The sequence below is a fragment of the Erinaceus europaeus genome, chromosome 8 (genome assembly GCF_950295315.1).
Source record: "Erinaceus europaeus chromosome 8, mEriEur2.1, whole genome shotgun sequence".
Classification (NCBI taxonomy): domain Eukaryota; kingdom Metazoa; phylum Chordata; class Mammalia; order Eulipotyphla; family Erinaceidae; genus Erinaceus; species Erinaceus europaeus.
Genome location: NC_080169.1, coordinates 65,708,932 through 65,733,682, shown reverse-complemented (window position 1 = coordinate 65,733,682; position 24,751 = coordinate 65,708,932). Strand labels below are relative to the sequence as shown.

The 24,751-nt window shown below is 34.7% G+C and overlaps 1 protein-coding gene across 6 annotated transcripts in view; it reads right to left on the bottom strand.

Moving 5' to 3' along the window:
* CACNA2D1 (calcium voltage-gated channel auxiliary subunit alpha2delta 1) overlaps window positions 1–24,751 on the bottom strand; it is a 539,106-nt gene that overhangs the window by 59,791 nt on the left and 454,564 nt on the right. For all 6 annotated transcript variants that reach the window (XM_016190308.2, XM_016190309.2, XM_007527908.3 and 3 more), the window contains exons 13-17: window positions 8,424–8,502; window positions 6,622–6,671; window positions 5,411–5,500; window positions 1,743–1,814; window positions 391–465 (exon numbers count right to left, since the gene is read on the bottom strand). In XM_016190308.2, coding sequence (XP_016045794.1) covers window positions 391–465; window positions 1,743–1,814; window positions 5,411–5,500; window positions 6,622–6,671; window positions 8,424–8,502 — 366 coding nt within the window. The remainder of the gene's footprint in view (window positions 1–390; window positions 466–1,742; window positions 1,815–5,410; window positions 5,501–6,621; window positions 6,672–8,423; window positions 8,503–24,751) is intronic.

The following is a 24,751-nucleotide window of genomic DNA, read 5'->3' as shown; positions in this document are numbered from 1 at the left end:
ACACAGTGTTTCAAAGTTACTGAATTACTTTATGAGTAAACTCAAGTGGTATAGTTTTAAGTCAAAAGTTACCAGGAGAGTGAATTGTGGGGCATCTGTTAAAGGAGACATATTATCATGCTCAAGGACCTGAGTTAAAGCCTTAGTCCCCACCTGCAGGAGAAGAAGCTTAGAAGCACTGGAGCAGTGCTTCAGGTTTCTATCTCTCTCCCCTTATATCTCTATTTAATATTTCTTGATATCAAAAAAGAAGGAATAGAATAAGCTGGGAGCAGTGGATTTGTCATGTATGTACTGAACCTCAGTGATAAGCCTAGTTGTGAGGGTGGGGGGGGAGAAGAGAGAGAGAGAGAGAGAGAAAAGAAAAAAAAAGAATAACTTGAATCTTACTGTAAAACGTGGTGTCAATCTTTTAATATCTTCCAAAGACACATCAACTCCCATCACACCAAGAATCAGCTGGTTCTATAGTAAGAGAGAAAAAACTATTATACTTTTTACTAAAATTTTTCATAACTTTAAATAATTATTACACTTTTATTTGGAGAGGGTTTCATTTTATTCTGAATTAACTTTTATATAGGGATGAGACACTGTACACAATTTACAAGTATTCTAATATAGTGGCTATGTGCAATTGACTTCATTAAACCCTAAACAGAGAATAAATTACCCTAAATTCAGTAATGCCAATAAAATTCCAATATCAGTAGTAACAAAAAATATCAACTTCTTGGGGCCAGGTTGTGGTGCACCTAGTTAAGCACTCACATTACTGTGCGTGAGGATCCAGGTTCAAGTCCATGGTCCCCACCTGCAGGGGGAAAGCTTTACTAGTGGTGTCTTTGTGTCTCTACATCTCTCTCTCTCTCTCTCTTTCTTTTCCTTCTCAAATTTTCTCTATCCAATAATAAACAAAATATTAAAATATTAAAAATATCTTCTCTTGTATTTTAAGTTTTTTCTTGTCATTTTAGTTTTTGTAAATTAAAAGTATTTAACCAATAATGTAACTTTAGCAAAATACAAATTTTAACAACTTTTAAGCTGCTGGCATTTTATTGCATAAATATCATTCATACTATAAATACGATTTTTATGAAACAATTATTTTATTTAATCATATAAAATATGAAGATAATCATATTATTTTTTACTAGTGATTTAATAATGAGTTACAATATTATGAAATTATATCGGTATAGTTCCACAGTTCACCAATAATCAAAGTTCTGTAGACCCCCCTCCCGACTCCAATAATAAACACCAAATTTCTCACAAAGTCTTAGGTACAGTTTGGTCAGTCACTTTTTTTTTTTTTTTTTTTGGTAAGTTCACGTGTTGGTTCATGACTCAACACAAGTGATTGCTTGAATATGAATCACTATACTTTGTTGTTTTGGGCATTTCTCTTTGAACTCCATGAGACATTAAAATGGTTTTTTGAAATGTGGATATATATAATAGTACCATTTGTTTACTATGTAAATACTTTCAGATTCTGAATTTGGGTTCTCATCAGATCATAGTTAAATAGAGTTAAGTTGAATCTAGTTCTAGGGAAACAGAACTTGTATTTCCATTTGCCCAGGTGGTTCTCACATAAGTAGTCTTGTAGTTTTAGCCCCAGAGGACAATTACAGTCTATATATTTCCTTATAGAAACATCTTATCCATGTTATACTTCAACACCATAGTTTAGCATTTATTATCATTATAAACTTTATCAATTAACTTTTAACCTTTGTCTTATTTTCAACTTGGCCAGTAATATTGAAGACCGGAAGAGTTCCAGTAATGACTAGTCCCAGTTCCTAAAAATAGATTCACAGAAAAAGGCAAATTAAAACCACAATTTAAAAATGTCCTGGAAATGAACAGGAGTTATCAGACAATTTGAAAAGCATACAACATCCAGAAGGATAGCTTTAGAAAGCATTGCAAATAATTCAGACTTTAAATTATAACTTAATTCTCATCTTTTTCTTAATGCCCTAAATTAAAAGTTAAACTACAAGTTGTAATATAATAACACCATAGGCAGAAGACACATGCTATTATTGATAGTTTATTCTGGGATATTCTAGACAAACACTATTGTTAATAAAAAGAAAAATGGGGGGGAAAGCAGCCTTTCTTCAAAGCACCTGTAAAATAGCTAGCAATTTTTGACACAATAAAGCAATACAAACAAGAGAACTGCATCATCAAATGTGAAACTCTAGTCAGGAAGTAATACAGCAAAAATAATGACCTAAGATTATCAGCCTATGGATAATTTCAAATATTAAATAAATTCAGGGAGATGAGTTGAAGTAAACTGATTCTCAAGTAAAATGTTGCTCCTGAAATATTACTATCTACAACAAGCAGCTATTTTTACATTTATTTCACCAAAAGTTCTATCTCTAATTAAATTATTCATTAAATATTTCAAAATATGGTTGCAAACTTTGAATTTGCTAAGCTGAGAAAACATAGTAATCTTCATGGGACTAATTACCTTAAGCCAAATCTCAAGACTTCTGTTCTGATTCTGGAAACAAGTTCTTAAACCTGGATTCATATAATCAGATAAAACATCACTATCTTTTAGCCTAACCTACGCAGATATCTTCGCCCACCCTGTGCAATGCTTGACCAGACGTCACCCAATCTGGTTCCCTACGCCTACACTGAACTTCTCTGTTCCAGTCTCTTGGAAACAGAGTTGGCAGTCAGCTGAGGTAAAGAACAAACACCTCATCACAGACCCCTGCAAGCGTCAACCCGGCTTTGACCTAGCACGTTATGATTGGGCCCTCCTCAATCGCTATCGAACAGGCCATGGCCGGTGCGCCGCTATGTTCCATCGCTGGGGGGCCAGAGATGACCCGAACTGCCCCTGCGGCTACAGACTATGACCCACATAGTTAACGACTGCCACCTCTCCAGATTCAAAGGAGGTCTCGAAACTTTACATCAGGCTCAACCTGACGCTGTTGACTGGCTACGGAAGAAGGGCAAACGCTAGAAGAAGTCTAACCTTAGAATATCCCCAAGTACATGATGTATGTTTTATGAATCATTTTTCATGGAACTTCAGGCTTCTTTTTATTTTTCTCATTCTATTTGTGGCATTTTTTAAACAAACATTTTTATTTCTTTTTTATTATCTTTATTTCATTTATTACAAAGAGACAGCCAGAAATTATGAGGAAAGGAGGTCGTAGAGAGGGAAAGAGATAGAGAGAGACCTGCAACACTGCAGCTTTATCCCTGAAGGTTGGTACTGGGGGCTCAAACCCATATCCTTGTGTATTGTAGCACCATGCAGCCCCCCGGTTGTTGCATTTTACTTAGAGAATTTTAATCTTTTCTGTCTTAAAATTAATTATCTAAGTTACTAAATAGCCAATCCATGTATTTGACTTTCTTTCTTTTTTGTATGACTTGGTTCCGCTTATAAAACAAGATATTTAGAAATAACATTTCTCCCTAATGTTACAGTGATATCAGTAAAAACCCTACCACAATGCAGAGATGTTGGTTAATGAACTTCTGGTCATAGGAAACATAACAAGATATAATTATGGACTATTACTATCATGCTACTGATAGATTTAGAAAAGTGAATCTTTCTGACTATAAATTTAGATGACCCTGTAACCTTAAATAAATATGTGATGTCAAGAAGAAGCACAGAACAGTAATTTTAGCTAGGATTTGAGGTAAGCAAGCCTCACGTTATCTTCCTTAGCATGCAAGGGAACTGCTAATATTATTTTTCTTCTACTTCCTGTATATGTTTATTTTACATGAACTAAACGATAAGTTATTCTAACTGGATAATATTTTGCTCCTTGGCTTCATCGTTGCATTCAGAAAAATACTATCAGCATATAACTCAACTCCAAGTAGGAGAAAGGTCTTTTGAATCAGCATTTACTTTTCAAGGATCAGTATTTTGATTACATCCAATGTACTAAAATAGAAAAATATACTGATTTGGATTAAGAAAATTAATGTATTTGGCCAAATGGTGGTGCACCTAGCTAAGTGCACACATTACAGTGCTCAAGGACCCAGGTTCAAGCCCTGGTCCCCACCTGCAGGGGAGAAACTTCACGAGTGGTGAAGCAGGTCTGCAGATGTCTCTGCCTCTTTCCCTATCTCATCCTTTTCCCTGATAGCTTTCGTATTCTTTATCCATCTGAGAGTATGAGCCCAGGATCATTATGGGGTGCAGAAGATGGAAGGTCTGGCTTCTGCAATTGCTTCCCCACTTAACATGGGCATTGACAGGCAGATCCACACTCCCAGCCTGACTGTGACAATTTCTATCTAAAACATTCATGATCATTAAGTAAAATTACATTAAAATCTACAATTAAAACCTGTCTATATTTTGAACTTGATGATTCATTGTTGTATATGTTTAAACGTGTGTCTGGTGGGAGAGGCTACCTTGTAGGATGTCTATCAACTCCCTGACTCTACATTAGAATAAGCAATCGCTTTACACTAAAATAAAAACAATCAAATATATCTACAACCATTTCAATTTTTTTGAGTAACAAAATTGACTCCTCCCTGCCTATTTCAAAGGCACTGCTTTGAAATGTGAAGAGAGGCCTGCACTAACACAACAGTTGTGCAACAGACAACATGACTTTTTTTTTACTTTTGCTCTTATTTCTCCTGATGCTATTTTATACCTCAGAATAAGTATAAAATGTCCTATGAATTTCTGGCATTGAATATAAAGCAATAATCTCTTTAAAAAGGGGTGACTACGTCTGTGATAGGTCAGGGTATGGGATGGTTTTTGCCTGTCTCATTACATGCACTTCTGAGTTCTGTTAGCCCTGACTAGAATTATTGAGGCAATACATGCTTCTGCTAGCTGAAATCTACTTTCAATATATTTATACCAGATTATTGGTCAAAATCTGCAGCAATTCATATTGATGTAAGCATATTTACACAAAACTTTAAAAATATTATAATATCCATAAATTCGTGATTCTAGGTTAAAAAAAAAACCACTTCATTCTCAGTGGGTAAAGTAGAAAAAAATAGAAACAATGCTTTAGAAAATAAGATATCTTGGATAGACCTTGAAAAATTCATGTTAAGTGAAATAAGTCAGAAACTGAAGGATGAATATGGGATGATCTCACTCTCAGGCAGAAGTTGAAAAACAAGATCAGAAAAGAAAATAAGATAACATTTTCTATTTATGTTTCTCTAATGCATACAAGTACAGGTTTTTATAATAAATTATCTAAATTCAAGAAGGAGAAGGCTATGATAAAAGGAATGCCAAAGGGTTTAAAGAAGAAGGAAAGCAAAATGCCACCTAAAAGGAAATATTACTCTTCTTTATGCTTTTAATATAAGGTCTATGATTGAATACTCAATCTCTTACCAGTGCATCCAGGTAGACATTTGTCCACTGAACTTGCTTAGCTTTCTCTCCTGCTAAAACCATTGGTCTCCCAAGAACATCCAAATATTCCTATTTATTTTTTTTTAAAAAAAGTGGTTAAAGTGAGAATGGAAATATTAAAGAATAAAATAACTGCAAAAATAATTTGATTTAAAAAATAACTATGGGACCAAAATCACAAAGACAGCATCTATAAGATTATTTAATTCCCTTTCTGGGCACAACATAAATAGGATGTCTGCATACTTTGATTCAACAATATTTGACATTATTTATACAATATATCTACCCCTATTTTTTCTAGAAAACAACCAAAACATTTTGTTTCTGAGGTACAACCAAATGATAAGTAAAATGCGTTCCTTGTGAATTGTTTCATGTTAATCTAAACTATTTAAGGCTCTGTGATTTACTGGATGGAATTGTACAAAACTGAAATAATAAAGCAGCCACATACTTTCTTTCATATCACAGATTTTTGGCTGAAATTCAAAACTACATTTAAACATATCAAAAAATAAATGAAATACTGTGCCAATTCTAGACATGAGACTCAAATACAGCTGCTGTTTCATTTCAACATTCAACATATTCTGTACTCATTTCCACAAATGCATGCTATTTATACTAAATCTCAACCGGGGTCTATTTCATAAAGACTCAGTTATGCTTCAAATTGAGTAATGAATTTAAATAGTAATTTATGAGTGCTTAAAATAATTATACATTTAAATTGTTGCAAGTAGCTTGATATATAATGTTATTTAAAGGGTGTGTTTTCAAGCAAATACTAAGAAAGATAATCTCTTTGTTGCGAGTTTATTTAAAACAAATAAATAAATCTACATTATTTATTTGGGAGGTCTTTACATTGTGATTTAGCCTTATACAACATTTCTGGAATAACCATTGTTTTCATATTTCATGAGGTACCTAAAGCTTTATGAAACACATTCAAATTCCAATTAAATTTAAAAAACGGGGAGGTTGTTTTAAGTTTTATTCTATTGTCTATGATGTTTTTAATATCAAATTATATTCATTTTCACTTGAGTTTTGGATAATTGAAAACATAATATTATATATCTCTTATTTCATCTTCTTTTGTTCACTCTATTCTGAGTATATGTAAAGAAAAGAAATATCTAATACTTTAACAAATGATTGAAACAATTTTGAAATTACCATACCTGAGTATTGATTCTTATTGCTCCAATGGAAGGAATTTCATAATAATAACCTGAAATACACATATATGTACATGCATATGCTATTTAATAAAGACTAACTATTATTTTATGACACTGTAAGAGAAAATAGCATTTTCACTAATCATACAAACATTAATATCTATACCAAATAATTTAATATTTTTATGTATATGTTCATAGCACATACTTAGATTTTATGAGAAATTTTGCTTCATTTCTTAATGTATAAAATAGCTTATTTTATATAAAGCAATAGGGAACTTCAGGCCATTAAAATTACTTTTATTAAACATTAAGATACATAAGAATGAAATTTGATAGTTACTATACCTATGTTTACCCAAATATAGCTTTCAAAACAACAACAAAAAGTATCATCTTTGTTTATTCTTCTGAGTAAAAAAGAAATAATGTAACCACTAAACTTTTAAAATTATTTACAAATTGATAAGTAGACATTAAAAAACATATAAAACTGGGCTTGGGTAGTGGCACACCTGGTTTAGCACAATGGGCAATGACCCCGGCTGAATATGCCCAGTCCTTACCCACCTGCAGGAGGAAAGCTTTGATAGCAGTGAAAAAGTATTACAGGCGTCTCTCTTTCTCCCTCTCTATCACCTCCTACCCTCTCAACTTCTATTTCTTTTTTTAAATATATATTTATTTTCCCTTTTGTTGTCCTGTTTTTTTTATTGTTGTAGTTATTATTGTTTTTGGTATTAATGTCTTTGTCAGATAGGACAGAGAGAAATGGAGAGAGGAGGGGAAGAAAGAGAAGGGGAGAGAAAGATAGACACCCGCAGAACTGCTTCACTGCTTGTGAAGCGACTCCCCTGCGGGTGGGAGCCAGGGGCTTGAAATGGGATCCTTAACACCAGTCCTTGCGCTTAGCGCCACCTGCACTTAACGTGGTGCGCTACCGCCGACTCTCTCAACTTCTATTTCTATCTAATAAATAACTAAATAAAATGTATTCTTTCCATTGCTTTAAAAAAAAATTTCTTTATTTGGGGACTAATGTTTTACATTCGACAGTAAATAAAATAGTTTGTACATGCATAACATTTCTCAGTTTTCATCACAAAAATACAACCCCCACTAGGTTCTCTGTCAACCTTTTTGGACCTGTACTCTTCCCCCACCCACCCCAGAGTCTTTTACTTTGGTGCAATACCAAAATAAAATATAAATAAAATATTTTTTTAAAAAATAACCACCTAAAGTAAAAAATGTACCTAAGAGGGTCCTGGTGTGACACACCTGGTTAAGTGCACATATTACAGTGTGTAAGAATCCCTGTTCAAGCCCCTAGTTCCCAACATTAGGAGAAAAGCTTCATCAGTGGTGAAGCAGGTCTGTAGGTATCTGTCTCTTTCCCTCCCTCCCCCCTCAATTTCCTTCTGTCTATATCCAATAACAAGCAAATAAATAAAGATTTAATAAAAGTGCACATAAGTCATATTTTATTATATCTAAGTCATACAAAATTCACATATTATTTCATTATTAATTTTTCAAGTACTGTTATATTAGATATGTATTATTCAATAAAACCCAACCTTCCATACATATACATAATGTGCACAGATACCTGAAGTTTTATAGAACACTAATGTAGGTGTGTTTTTCTACAGAAAAATCTTCAATTATCTTTTACTTGCATCAATTTCTACAAGAAAACCCCCAAACTTTAGACTATTTTAAATAATATGCAGTGCCAACAATAACGGAACTATTTTTCTTCTAGTGAAATCTTGTTCATGAAACAGAGCTGCTACCTTTATTTTCACAAGCCATCCATTGAATAGGTCCTCGGTCATAATTATGCTGACCAACCGAAAATGTGAATACACGAACCTGGTGAATTAAAAATAGGTGTCTGTTAGGCTGTATAAAACTTAACTGAACGACAAAGCACAATAAAAATAAAACAGATGAAGGTGGGTTTTCCAGTTGGCAAATGTGATAAGATGAATTGAGTATTCAGGAAGGCATCAGAGGCGAATTAGATAACATACTCCAAACAAAAAGACCAGTTACTAAAAATAAATGAGCACCTGGGTCCTCTGTATCATATACAGATCCTATGGTATCATTGTGGATGGAATGTCTGTAGTAGAAATTGCATCTTTTGGGGTTGGACAGTAGCACACTTGGTAGAGAGCATGTGTTACCAGGTATGTACAAGGACCTAGGCTCAAGCTCCTGGTCCCCACCTGCAGGCAGGGGTAATTCTCAATGAGCACTGAAGCAGTGCTGTGGATGTCTATTTTCCTCCCTCAGTTGCTCCCTATACTAATAGATAGATAGATAGATAGATAGATAGATAGATAGATAGATAGACAGGCAGACAGACAACAAAAAAAAAAAAAAGAGGGGGAAATGGTTGCTTAGAGTGGTGGCTTCATCATGCAGAAACCAATCCCCAGTGTTAACCCTCATGGTAAAAATAAATAAATAAGCATTGTATTTTTTAAAATCTAAAATACACATTACCACAGTTTGGTAGGTGATTCTACAAGAAAAGTGTATGACTTGCACATGTGAGTTCTGAAGTTAAATCCCCAGCACAACATATGCTTAAGTGACTCAGCATTATAGTAGAGATGGAGAGGGGAAGGAGGGAGGGAAGGAGGAAGGGAGGAGAGAGAGAGAGAGAGAGAGAGAGAGAGAGAAGACAAATAGGAAAAGAGGAGAAAGGGAGAGAAGGAAGGGACATCTTTCAAATTCAACTAAACTCCACCTGTCTCATTTTATTGAGCCATTCTCTCCACATTATCTAGATACAACAAAAGAAGTCTCCTTATTTCACAGGTATGTGGTTATTATACAGAAAGAAAAGTCCCTATGCTTTTAATTTCTTGATATCATCAAACTTAATTAGGGTGTCATTTACAACATGGGCTTAATATGCAAGTACGAAAGATAATTTGATGGCAGGCACCTTAACTCATCTGGATACTGTGCACTCCACCAATTGCACTGAAGAATGCTTTACTCCTCCCTCTTACATCCTCTTCTCCCACCTTTGTCTTGCTATCTCTATCTGAAAACGTCATCCTGGAACAGTGAGGTCTCAGACATCATCATCACACAAACACACACACACACACACACACACACACACACACACACACACACATGCAAGCTCATTAGAATTCAAAAACATTTTTAGTTACTAAACTTTAAAGAGAAACAAAGCATTGACTTTCTTAGCATCATTTAGCAAATAAATTTAGCAAATTCAAATGGAATAATTCCCCAATTATAATAATTCAAAACATTCATTAGTCTTTGAATGTCAATAACAGCATATATATATGACAAATTCAATGATATCAACAAATATTTAACAAATGAGCATTTATGTATTCTGATGTTTATCAATTTAATAATCTAAGCAGACCAATATTCTAAAGTCAACATTTTAGCTTTCTCTAAAAGTAAACACACACACAAAAAAAATCACTTTGCCATAAATACATGTTCTGGTTTGAACAATGTTAAAAGCATTTTCCCTAATTCAAGTCGATTGTCTGTTTGAACTGACATTTTCTAATTGTTTCGTCTGTTTCAACTTTTACACATGATTCCAGAACACAAACCTCAAAAGAGATTTCACATCTGTTCTCTGTTCTTTCACTGGTCTTGGCCACACAGGAGATCACTCATAACATTCCCTGCCTCAACATGTACATTGGGGATGTTGCTGTCTCACTTGTAAAGTTTTATGTGAGCCACCCTTAAGTTGTCCAGGTTTGACTTAACTAGTTCTGTAGAAAACATTTGGTAGACACATCTGAACTTTAATCACCTGAAACTCTGAGGAAAAGTGACTAGTTCTAAGTTGACATTAGAAGTTGGTGCTTTTCGCTCAAAATGCAAGGGCTTCACTTTCTTTAATTCTATACTTGGATCATCTAAAGAAATATTTGTGTAAATCATTGTAGAATTAATGCTTACATACCTGAACTGAGTACTATGCATAAGTATTTTTATAATCAGGTTGACTATCTGAACTGCCATGCCTTAAACTAGGATCATATGTATAAGGGACATAGAAAAAATCTAGATGTTCAAGGAAGCACTTGGGGATTCTGCTTCTCAGTTGACATTTGAAAACATATCTAGGACTCTTAGTTTAAAGCACCATCTTATCTAGTTATTCCCATTACTTCAATAGTATGTTAGCAAAATATTTTCTATAATACATTTTTAGTGAAAATAAATAAGACTAAGTAAATTTTTATGCTTTTATGTCTGGAAAGACAATTATTCCTTCTAACACAAAAGCTACACTTAGATGCACTGTAGGCAATTATTTCCACTTTTATTATTTATCATATAGTTTAACTAAACGCTTAACTGAGCAAAAAAATATAATAGCAAAAAGGCTTGTTGCTATTTTATTTGCTTTACTACAAAAGTTCCCTGTAGACTCTAGGGTTAAACCTCAATAGTGTCTAAAGAGTTCACTTAAATTAAAAATTCAGGATGAAGGAGGGGATGAAAGTATACATTCTGTCACAATTTATTATGGAATTCCAAACACAGACTTTGGTGAGGAAGGCAGCTTCTCCCTCTTTCATTTACCACATAGGTCGCTGTGAACTTGAACAAGCTGCATCAAGTGACTGAATCTTTCCTATATTACAAGTGTAATTTTTCTCAATTTTTTGTTGCCTTACTCTAAACAATTTCATTCATTCATTCATTCATTCATTCATTCATTCATTCGTTCGTTCATTCATTCATTCACTCACTCTATAACCAAGGTTATCACTGGGGCTTGGTGGTACCTAAATAATTACTCCATTATTCCTACTGACTTTTTAATTTTTAATTTTTATTTTTTGATATAGTGTGAAAGACTGGGCAGAGGGAGAGATATGGAAAAGGAGAGACACTTGCAGCTCTGCTTCACTGCTCATGAAGCTTCCCCTTTGAAGGCAGAGACCAGGGGCTTGAACCTAGGTCATCATGCACGGTAATATGTGTGCTCAATTGGGTGCACCACCATCTGGCACGCTAAACAATTTTAAAGACGTTGTTACCTAAAAGATTTCTTTCATCTGTCAGTAAAATCTTTATTTATTTTCCCTTTTGTTATCCTTGTTCTTTATTGTTGTAGTTATTATTGTTGTTGTTATTGATGTCATCATTGTTAGCTATGACACAGAGAAATGGAGAAAGGAGGGGAAGACACAGAGGGGGAGAGAAAGATAGACACCTGCAGGTCCACTTCACCGCTTGTGAAGTGACTCCCCTGTAGGTGGGGATCCTTATGGTGGTCTTTACGCTTCACGCCACGTGCGCTTAACCGGCTGCAGTAACCCGCTGCACTACCGCCTGACTCCTGTCAGTAAAATCATAATACTATGGAAGTAACTTTCTTCTTATAATGTTTACAATTTAAATATTTATTAAATAATTCTTAAATATATGGTGCTTATTTTTCTTGATAGATATGTGTTGTATATCTACACATATTCACAAAGATGCAAACAAAATACACATGGAAAAATTTAATGATTATATAAAAATGATTTCATTTCTGATAGAAAGTTTCCTATAAAATTTGTAACTATATAACAAGGAAAAGCCCGCATAGGGTATTATTTTGGCAAGCAGGGTCTTTCACACACATCAGCCAAGGCTAACATTTTCAAACAGAGAAAAACAGAGAGATGCCACAGTGCCAGGCCTAGTACCTTAGCATTCTCATGTGGTATGCCAGGGGCTCAGATTTTAAAGGTCCACTTGACTCTTCCAGTTAGGTTATCTTACCTACCTCCAAAGATTATTATGGTTTAGGTACCACATCTATGCTGACTTTTGCTTCACTTTACACATTTTAGCTAATTGAAGAAAATTTAATCATTGATATTACAAATGTGAAACTAATGAACTAGTAAAAAAAAAAAATCTTTTGCACACAGACTTTCCACATGAAAAAATAGATTGGTTTCATTCCTCCTATCCCATACTGTATTACTGCCACCCTGTGGAAGAGTTAATGAACTGACTCTAAAATTCTTTTTTTTTTTTTTTTTAGAGTATTTATCAATTAGTGAAAGAGATAGAAAATACAGGGACACACCAGAAGACTGCTCAGCTCTGGCTTATAGTGGTGCTGGAGACTGAATCTGGATCTTCTAGCCTATAGTCTTTTGCCTAACCATTGTGCTATCTCCCCAACCCCTAAATGTAAAATTTGAAAAGCCCAATATCAGAGACGGCTTTTAATTAGCTATAAATTCGAATGTAAGGGGAAAAAATAAGTCTTGTAAATATCTACAATTTTTTAAAACTTCTTAAATATTTATTTATTCCCTTTTTTTAAACTGTAGTTATTATTGTTGTTATTGATGTCATTGTTAGATACGACAGAGAGAAGTGGAGAGAGGTGGGGAAGACAGAGAAGGGGAGAGAAAAATAGACACCTGCAGACCTGCTTCACTGCCTGTGAAGTGACTCCCCTGCAGGTGAGGAGCCGAGGGCTCGAACCTGGATCAAATATATACAATTTAATGACCATGGTAAATCACATTGTCAAGGATGTATATTTTGAGCTCTTAGCTTATTTACCTAGTTTAAAATAATAAAATAAATGACGTAGAGGATAACTAAATCACAAAGGTGTAGCTGTAAAAGATCCATATTTCATCTAAATCTCAAATAACCAAGTTACTTATTTTAGATCAGGTCAGTAAGTCATTTTTTATATAAAAATAATATAAATATTTAAATTTATTATATCTAGTAGTTCATTTCTAATAATAATAACAGCTTTATATAGTGAATACATACTGGAAACTGTCAATTCTAAGTGAAATATTCTAAAGAAGTTAGCTATGTGTTCTTCAAGTAATTTTATGATTTTAGAAAGAACTGTGTTTCAAAATGTTCATTTCTGTGATGGTATCATGGAACATATGTGCAAGCAATAGATGACCTTGGAAATGAGTCCTGGTCATTAATAAATATAGCATGGGAAGATACTACTGCAGAAGCACAAAATATTCCAAGATTGCACTACTGTTTCTTTTCAGTTTTGTAGTACCTCCCACATAAGCAAAAATATTTATTAAATAACAAAATAAGTAGCTAAATAAGTAGTCTCAACTTCTTATCATAGGAATCCAAGATAAACTCTATGCCATTTAATGTATAGGTCAGTTAAGTTTTTAAAGGCAGAGTCAAATTTGGCTTGTATTCAGATTATTGCATTTTGTTATTTGGTCACATTATATGGTTTCATTATATTTATATGATGGAAAAGTCTTCATCTTTTTATTTTATGATATGCACATTGATTCAACAGAACTGAGAAAACTTTTCTCAGGTGAAAATTAAAGGTAGTTAATACATATACTATTTTATTTACAACATTGTTCTTAGATAATATAATCTATTTTCTCTTTTACTTTTTTTTTTTTTCATTTGATAGAAATAGAAGGTGGGGATGAAGGTGGGTGGGTTAAGTGAGCACACATAGTAGGAAGCACAAGGACCTACACAAGGATCTTGGTTCGAGCTCACGGCTCCCCACCTACAGGTGGTTGTTTCACAAGCAATGGAGCAGGTCTGCAGGTGTTTGTCTTTCTTCCCTCCTCTCTCAATTTTTCTCTGTCTTATCCAACAAAAAACAAAAATGGGAAAAAAATGGCCTCCAAGAGCAGTGGATTCCTGGTGCCAGCACTGAGCCCTGAAGGCAAAAGAGGAAGGAAGGAAGGAAGGAAGGAAGGAAGGAAGGAAGGAAGGAAGGAAGGAAGGAAGGAAGGGAGGAAGGAAGGGGAAAAGAGATAGGGGGGAGGAGGGAAACAGAACCCAGGGTATTGATGCTTCCTTCCATGTGCTTGAGGCTGGGATCAAACTTGCATAGGTCAAAACAACACACTATCCAGTTGAGCTATTTCCCAGGCTCCAATTATCATAATTCTTATTTCATGCTTAGTTATATATTTCATAAAATTAATAGTAATCTTTAGAGCATATTTGAGAATCAAATATTTAAAATCAGTCTGGCATTAGTTGAAATTTTATATACTGTAAACTTCACTTTTTTCAAAAAACATTTTTTTTCTTTGAACAGAATACTGTAATTCAAATAATTTAAAGTTGGCATGTCAAGCCTGGCCTACTGACTCAGTGTAACTTTTAATCGGGAGCAAATGTGGCTATTTAAAATGCTTTAATTGTTCTTTATATAACACTGAGGCATAACTATATCTCACAGTTTTGTAGTTCTGTTACTCTTTTTAAAATTTTGTTTTGTTTGTTGAAGACTAAAAATAATTGTGTTCAATTAAGATTTTTCTAAAGCCACAAGGTCAACCTATTTTAAAAAGTCACAGAAATTTCTTGTTTCCCAGCAGAACCCAGTTACTGGAAACTGTCACCTCAACAATTATCAGTTACACAGAGTTCAAGTTTAATTTATAATAGGCAAATCTCCAAGGATTAATGGAAATAAGATTATGAAGTAAAGAAGCCAATAAAACTAAAATAAAATCTTGCTTTCAAAATATATTAGAAGAGAGTGATGTCAGAGTGAGTTTTATTAATTTACTATGTATACTAAAATTTTGGCACTAAGCCTATAAAAATACTAGATTAGACTGAATATTTTAGAAGAAAATTCTATGGTGGTTTCCATAATCCATAAAAACTCAGAGCTCAAAGTGTTTGAATAGCCTACACACTGGCTTTATAGCATTATGAAATAAAAGTGTTCAAATTCACCTTTCCTGCTTAATTTACTTTATAAAGTCTGATGGAAAATACTTGCATCCTGAAAAATATGATGGCTTAGTTTAATCCATTTTAGCCTGTTAAGGCTGTAAGGAACATGTCCCTTGGTGGTAAATTCTTGCAATCTGATGCAAATGAAAGCTCCTGGGTGGGCAGGTAATGACTGACATAGACTTGACCCTGAGCTGCCCAAGTGAAAGAAAGACAGAACCAGCCAGTAACATTACATGTGATGTTATGAAATTTGCAGTGTGGAACAATTACATTTTTAACTTTGCTACTTAGCATCTGTGTAACTTTCAACAAGTTATTTCCCACATTTTAACTGTTGTTGTTTCCAAAATGCGGGTAATGTTTATGATTATATGAATGCTTTTATTATATGACTGTTTCAGTTGTTAATGAAGATTTTCATATTTAATGTACATATTAATATTTTGTTATATTAAAATCTTTAATTTCAACAAATATTAACAACAGAACAGCTATTAGGATGATAGCAATCATCATAACTACATCTTATATAATCAAACTACCTGAATTCAATGAGGCAATGTTTTGTTAGTTGGCCCTTTCATAACTCAAAAAGAACTTCAACTCAAAATAGCATCTGTCCAGATGAACAAATTTAGCGTGATTTATTAGATTTATCAATAAACTGTGAAGCATCCAGTATTGTCTAAATGTCTCTCCATATGAAATATGCTCATATAAAATTTTCCATTTCCATAGGCAAGAATTGAATTTCTGCTGTAGAGGCAAACATTTAATTAGCAGTCATTCAATCAGTTCAATTAATTCTACAAAACAAATTCAAAATGAAATAGTGATATAGGTTTTGAAGGCACACACACACACACACACACACACACACACACACACACATATATATATATATATAGTGCTTAATATAGTAGCTATCCTCAGTATCAATATATATGTTTTCTATATTAAATTAGGGACCTTGTAATATACTGGCAATTACATTACTCAGACCTGAAGAAAGTATATCTGATAAGCTTTCCCTTATCTTACAGAATGAATTGCTGAAATCAACTGTATTCTAGAATAAAATGTAAATAAATCTGTAAGAATAGGGCACACAAAACCCACAGAAAAAAAATATGGCATTTAAATTGATAATCTACAGAGAGGTCTAATCTTACATTGCTGTGATTATTTTCAGCTATGTTACTAAGAAAAGTAATATATTTTATTTTTATGAACAAAGGTACTGCTCCTAAACTGGAAATCTTGTAAAAAATTGCTGAATGAACCAATTATCTGAAATGAAATATCTTAGAATCAACACACTTATAAGCAGAATTAAATATATAACAATTCTAAATATCCTGTATTATATGTTTGAACAGATTTTTCAAATGCTTCATTCTAGTCTATTGAAAAATTCAGGTAGGGACTTTAGAGAAAGCAATTAAGTATTTTTACTACAGTCTGTTGAAAAATTGACAATTTTCATATATATATATATCACATAGGCAGTTCAGACATCTGTGAATAGGTTTAGTTTTTCGTGTTTTTTTTTTTTTTGAGGCTATGTATTGTTTCTCTCTCAGGGGTTTGTCAGAATTATAGAAAGGATTTTGTCATTTATTTTCAAAGAATTAAAAGAAAATAGTGCATATATTGTGAAGTTACATAACTTCAGCTATGTTTTTATTACTTTGAAAATTATTTTGCATCCGTTGCCTGTTTTTATTTCTAGTTATCCTTAGATTTTTATTTCAGTAATTTAAAAAGTCTCTTCATCTGGGGGTTAATTCTGAGATTAAACTAAGAGAACTACCTTTGAGCCAGCTAGAAAACATAACTATCCATTGTGAACCAACCTTTTTGCTACTTTACCAAAAATTGAATATCTTTAATTTTGAAAGGCCTGGGAACTATCTTTCAGCTCGGTGTCTGGTTTTACTTTTCTTTATTCCTTGTTTGGGCTCTATGATAGAGTTCATTTTCATTCTGGCACCATTTTTAAGGAAGTCTCCTGCACATGGATGAGCCCTAAGGAATGGCATTGCTGCAGGTAAAGATTAGAAAGTGAATGCATTTTAATTTGGACCAGCTGTGTGAGATTAGCATGGATTCAGTTTTAAAGCTGCACCTATCTATAATCAGGTAGATTAATTCCCAAGAGTAATACATTTTGCAAAAGAACCCAAACATTTTGTTCTATTTCTCAAACCCTTTTGGCCTCATTAAGTTGTGCTGTTTATCTGCAGCCTCATTCATCAGCACTCCGGATGTACCTCATCACACCTACCTGGGTTGCTCTGAATGCTTTCTGATGTCATGGATGAAAAATGAATGGAAATGATGCATTCAGCAGCTACTTTCAGGCCAAGCAAGAGACTTGGGGGAAAATAAAATCAACAAGGAGTTTTCAAAGGGTTTTTAAAAACAAATCAAACATACTTTTTTAGTTTGTAGTTTTGAAGATTTTCTGAGAATTTCTGTCAAGAAAGAGCACTTAAAAAAAATAAAACTATGGGGCCAGGCAGTGGCGCACCTGCTTAAGTGCACAGGTTACTATACCCAAGGACCTGAGTTTAAGCCCTTTTTCCCTCACCTACAGGGGGGAAGCTTCGTGAGTGGTGAAGCAAGTACTACAGGTTTCTGTCTATCTCCCCCTCTCCATGCCCTCCCTCTCAATTTCTCTCTGTCCTATCAAATAAAGAAAAATAAAAAAGGGGCTATTTGGAGCAGTTTATTCTCATGCTAGCACCAAACTCTAACCATAACTCTAATGGCTTTTTAAAAATTAATAAATAAACAAACAAAAGTAGAAGTAAATTTCATTTGTACACACTTGTCATTTGAAAGAAATGTAATTAGTGAAATTCTGAACTGATAAAGGTATTGTGTAATCATTTTTAATAATTTTGAAGGCATGGGAATTGGTTTGTCATTGGATAGGTTAGAGCTAGGGGTTAGATTTTTTAAAATAAAAGTCCATCCTTTTTAAAGTCAAAATATATCTTAGACACAAATATTGAATTATAAAGTGTGACACTCATTATCCTGTTTAAGAAAAATACCCAGAGGGGCCAGGCGGTGGGGCACGGGGTTCAGAGCATAAACTTCAGTGTTCAAGGACCTGGGTTCAAGCCCCTTGGTCCCCACCTGTAGGGGAGAGTGAAGCAGTGCTGCAGGTGTCTCTGCGTCTCTCCCTCTACCTCCCTCTCCCTTCTCAATTTCTGTCTCTATCCAATAATAAAAAATAAGCCAAAAATATTTTTTAAAAAACCCCAGATATGAATGAGACCTCTGGTGGTTGATTAAAGTAATATCATAATGAAATAAATGATAAATATAACTTTTATCAATATATGATACAAGTAGTGAGACTTACATAGCACTATCAGAAATGTATAGAATACACATAAGATGAAGACAGCATGAAATATTTAAATTTCTACATTACCTGAACAATTAGAATTTTGAGATAAATATATCATATTATATTAAGAGTTAAATTTTTATTCACATTTGTGTTGTTATATTTGAATCATTAAAAAAATGGCTGATGGGGGGCAGAGCCAAGATGGCTACTTGGAAACAATAGCTGGCATGAGCTCCAAAAAGCATCAGCTTACAACCTGGAAGTCTCTGGATAGGGTAGGATAAAGGACCATCAGTAGGAGGGTGAACAAGGGGTGGTCAGGGTGACACCAAAAAAGAGTCCTATAACCCACTCCTGGGCTGGCACACAGAGACCAAAAGGACAAAGAAAAAGGACAATCTTTGTCTTATTTCTGAATTCACTCCTCCCCCCCACCTCAGTACCACCCCCCCCCAGGGGCTGGACAGCAGGTCCTAGCAGACTTCCTCCTGAGCCATTTTCTTTATCAAGATTCCTGACGCATCAGGGGTGTCATTCTAAGGCTTTTTATTTTTGTTTTCCTTCTCTTTTTTTTTAGGTGGCTGGACCTCTATTTGAGTGACAAAATACCTGAACAATTAGAGCCGCAGCAGTGCCTGGGAAAGACTACCTGGAGGTTTTCTTTTTTTTTTTTTTTTTTTTGATACTTTTTATAATTGGCTGTCTTTGCTCAAGCTGCCTGCAGCCAATCCAAAGCGGTCCAAGCAGCAGACTGACTGTTAGGGTGTTTTACTCTATTTTATTTTATTATTACTATAATTATATACAGGTGTCCCTTTTCCCTCCTCCTTCTTCAGGTTGACCAAAATTAACTGTTGTTGTTTTTTCCATTGAAAGGTGAATGGATGTGCTATCCATTGTGAGAGGAACTTGATTCTCTCTTCCTCTTCCCTCCACTCTCCTTTTTCTCACCTCCCAGCTAATTAAAAAAAAAAAAACTTTCGTTTCACTGCTCTTTTTTTCTTTTCTTCCTTTTTTTTTTTTTTTTTTTTTTTTTTTGCTTTTTGAATTCACTGATACTCATTTGTGAATTACTCTGGGGAATAAATCTGACTCAGAGTGTACTCTGTATATGGGTGTTTCTCTATTCTATTTCCCTTTCTCCTCTTGATATCCCTAGAATTTAAAGTGGACAGTAGATTTGCATAATTGTCTATTCTTGCTTTCCCTTTTTTTCCTTTATCTTTCTTTTTCTTTGGATTTGGTTGATATTTTTTCTTGGACTGGAGGTGTTGTTTGGCTAACTGGTATTTGCTGAACCACACCAATCCTTGCTTCAGGTTCTATTGTTGTAATTTCTGAGGTTGGTGACTGCATTTGTGAAAATCTTTAGTATAGCATGGCTTGTACTCAAAACACAACAAATGGAGAATGGCAGAACAGAAAAATAAAAACCACATCAATAAAGAAAAAAATGGTTAAATCAAGAGCAACTAAAACTGCTACCACAATGAATCAGGACAGGAGTTCAGAAGAAACTCGAAATTAGTCAGAAGTAATCATAGATAAGAAAAGTATGCAAACAATAATAAACCTAATAATCACAGAAATGAAGACAACTATGGAAAAAAAGGGCTATCAAAATTAGGGAAACAACAAATGAGACTCTCAAGGAAACTATTTGCTACCTTGAGGTAATTAGAGAACTGAAAGCTGGAATAGCTAAGTTAAAAGGCCAATTAGCAGAATATTTAATACTATAACTTAACTGAAGAAAGAAGCTGAGGGAAGGGAAAGCAGACTAACAGAAGCAGAAAACAGAATTAGCCAGACAGAGGATGTGCTAGAGAAAACTAAGAAAGAGATAAAGGAGCTCAAAAAAGGTTGAGGGACACTGAAAACAACAACAAGAGACATATGGGATGATCTCAAAAGAAGTAACATTTGTGTAATTGGCCTACCAGAGGAAGAAAGAGAGGAAAGGGAAGCAAACACTCCAGAGGAAATAATAGAAGACTTCACAGACCTAAACAATAGAAAGGACATTAAGATTCAAGAGGCCTAGAGAATCCCAAACAGATTCAACCCAGACCTGAAGACACCAAGACACATCATAGTTACAATGAAAGGAAGTAAGGATAAAGAAAGGATCCTAAAGACTGCAAGAGAAAAACAAAAAGTCACATACAGGGGAAAATTCATAAGCCTATCAGCAAACTTTTCCACTCAAACTCTAAAAGCCAGAAGAGAATGGCAAGATATCTATTGAGCCCTCAATGAAAAAGAGTTTCAATCAAGGATAATATATCCTGCTAGACTTTCATTCAAACTAGATTGAGGGATCAGAACCTTCTCAGACAGGCAACTGTTAAAGGAGGCAACCATCACCAAGCCTGCCCTGAAAGAGGTGCTAAAAGACCTCTTATGAATAAGAACATCACCATAATACTTGGCATATATCAGAGAAAATTTAAAAAAATATTTGAATAATGGCACTACAATACATTAAGTCCATAATATCAATAAATGTCAATGGCTTAAACTCAACCATTAAAAGGCACAGAGTGAGAGGATGGAGCAGAAAACACAACCCAACCATAAGCTGCTTGCAAGAATCCCATCTGACGCAACAAGACAAACACAGACTTAAAGTGAATGGATGGAAAATTACCCTACAGGCTAATGGACCACAAAAAAAGGCAGTGACAGCCACTATAATCTTTGACAAATAGACTTTAAATTAAATAAAATAATAAAAGATAGGCAAGGCCATTACATAATGATTATATGATCAATCAACCAAGAATATTTAACAATTATTAACATATATGGACCCAGTGAGGGCCCATATAAATACATCAAGCATCTATTGAAAGAACTACAAAAATATATCAATAGGGGAGTCAGGCGGTAGTGCAGCAGGTTAAGTGCAATTGGCACAAAGTGCGAGGGCCGGCGTAAGGATCCGGGTTCAACCCCCGGCTCCCCACCTGCAGGGGAGTTGCTTCAAAGGTGGTGAAGCAGGTCTGCAAGTGTGTATCTTTCTCTCTCCCTCTCTGTCTTCCCCTCCTCTCTCCATTTCTCTCTGTCCTATCTAACTAAGACTACAATAACAGTAACTACAACAATAAAAAGAAACAACAAGGGCAACAAAAGGTAACAAATAAATGTAAAAAAATAAATAAATAAAGTTAAATATATATATATGTATGTATATATATATAGTAATACAGTAATAGTAGGATACTTCAACACCTCACCCTCACACTTAGATCAAGGAAGCAGAGAATCAGCAAAGAAACAAGAGTATTAAATGAAGAGATAGACAGACTAGACCTCCTGTACATTTTTAGAGTTCTTCACCCAAAAAACAGGAATAAACATTCTTTTCAAATCCACACAGCACATCCTCAAGGACAGAACACATGTGAGGCCACAAAGACAATATGAATAAATTCAAGAGCATTGAAATCATCCCAAGTATCTTCTCAAACCACAGTGGAGTAAAGCTAACATTCAATAACAAACAGAAAATTACTAAAAATCACAAAATTTGGAAACTCAACACATGCTGCTTAAGAACCACTGGGTTAAGAGGCACTCAAGCAAGAAATTCAAATGTTCCTGGAAACAAATGAAAATGAAGACAAAAGCTATCAATATATTTGGGACACAGCTAAAGCAGTACTGAAAGGAAAACTCATAGCCATACACTCACACATTAGAAAACAAGAAAAAAGCGAGTCGGGTGGTAGTTCAGCGGATTAAGCACAGGTGGTGTGAAGCACAAGGACTGTTATAAGGATCCCAGTTTGTTCGATCCCCCAGCTCCCCACCTGCAAGGGAGTCGCTTCACAGGAGACCTGAACCAAGAAGACTACAGCTGATCCAAGAAGAACTACAAAACCTAAATGCACCAATCACAGACAAAGAAATCAAAACAGTTATTAAGAATATTCCCAACAACAAAAGTCCTGGACCAAATGGCTTCACAAACAAATTCTATAAAACCTTCAGGAAATAGTTAATACCCATACTTCTAAAGCTCTTCCACAAGATCGAAGAAACAGGAACACACCCATCCATCATCTATGAAGCCAACCTTACCCTGATACCAAAAGCAGAGAGGGATACAACAAAAAAGGAAAACTACAGACCAATATCTCTGATGAACACAGATGCCAAAATATTAAACAAGATCTTGGCCAACCGGGTGCAGCAACATATCAAAAAGATTGTTCATCACGACCAACTGGGATTTATCCCAGCAATGCTAGGCTGGTTCAACATGTATAAGTCAATCAATGTCATTCACCACATCAATAAAAGCAAAGCCAAAAACCACATGATTATCTCAATAGATGCAGAGAAAGCCTTTGACAATATCCAACACCCATTCATGCTCAAAACACTACAAAAAGTAGAAATAGATAGGAAATTCCTCAAGATAGTGGAGTCCATATACAGCAAACCTACAGCCAACATCACACTCAATCGACAGAAGCTGAAAACATTCCCCCTCAGATCAAGGACTAGACAGGGTGGTCCATTATCACCATTACTCTTCAACATAGTGTTGGAAGTTTTTGCCATAGCAATCAAGCAAGAGAAAGAAATCAAAGGAATACAGATTGGAATGGAAGACGTTAAGCTCTCACTATTTTCAGATGATATGATAGTAGATATAGAAAAACATAAAGAATCCAGCATAAAACTACTGGAAGTTATTAAGCGATATAGCAAGGTGTCAGGCTACAAAATCACTGTACAAAAATCAGTTGCATTTCGTTATGCAAACACTAAATCTGAAGAGGAAGACATCCAGAAATCACTCCCATTCACTGCTGCAGCAAAATCAAGAAAATACCTAGGAATAAACCAAAGAACTGAAAGACTTATATGCTGAAAACTATGAGTCACTATTCAAGGAAAAAGAAAATGATACCAAGAAATGGAAAGATGTCTCATACTCATGGATTGGAAGAAAATCATCAAAATGAATATTCTCCCTAGAGCCATATATAAATTTAACATTACCCATCAAGCTTCTTTAAGAGAATAGAAAAAAACTACAATCATTTATCTGGAACCAGAAAACACCTAGAATCACCAAAACAATCTTGAGGAAAAGAAAAAGAAATGGAGGCATTACACTCCCAGATCTCAAACTATATTATAAGGCCATCATCATCAAAACAACCTGGTACTGGAACAAAAATAAGCACACAGACTAGTGGAACAGAATTGAAAGCCCAGAACTAAACCCCCCCACCTATGGACGTCTAATCTTTGATAAAGGGGCCCTAAGTATTAAATGGAAGAAGCAGGCTCTCTTTAATAAATCATGCTAAGAAAATTGGGTTGAAATAAGCAGAAGAATGAAACTGAACCACTTTATTTCACCAGAACCAAAAGTCAACTCCAAATGGATCAAGGACATAGATGTTAGACCAGAAACTATCAAACACTTAAAGGAAAACATAGGTGGAACACATTCCCATCTAAGCCTCAAGGATCTTTTATGATACAAACCCAATTGCCAGGAAAACTAAATAATGGAAACAAATAAAAGGGGCTACATCAAATTGAAGAGCTTCTGCACAGCCAAAGAAACTATCACACAAACAAAGAGACCCCTCACAGAATGGGATATCTTCACATGCCATACATCAATAGGCGACTAATAACCAAAATATACAACGATCTCAGCAAACTTAGCAATAAAAAAAGCATTGGATCATTTCCAAAAATGGGCAGAGGATATGAACATTCACTACAGAAGAGATCCGAAAGGATAACACACACACATGAAAAATTGTTCCAGGTCACTGATTGTCAGAGAAATGCAAATCAAGACAAATTGAGATACCACCTCACCCCTGTGAGAATGGCATACCTCAAAAAGGACAGCAGCAACAAATGCTAGAGAATCTGTGGGACAAAGGAACCCTTCTGCACTGCTGGTGGCAATGTAAACTGATCCAGCCTCTGTGGAGAGCAGTCTGGAGAACT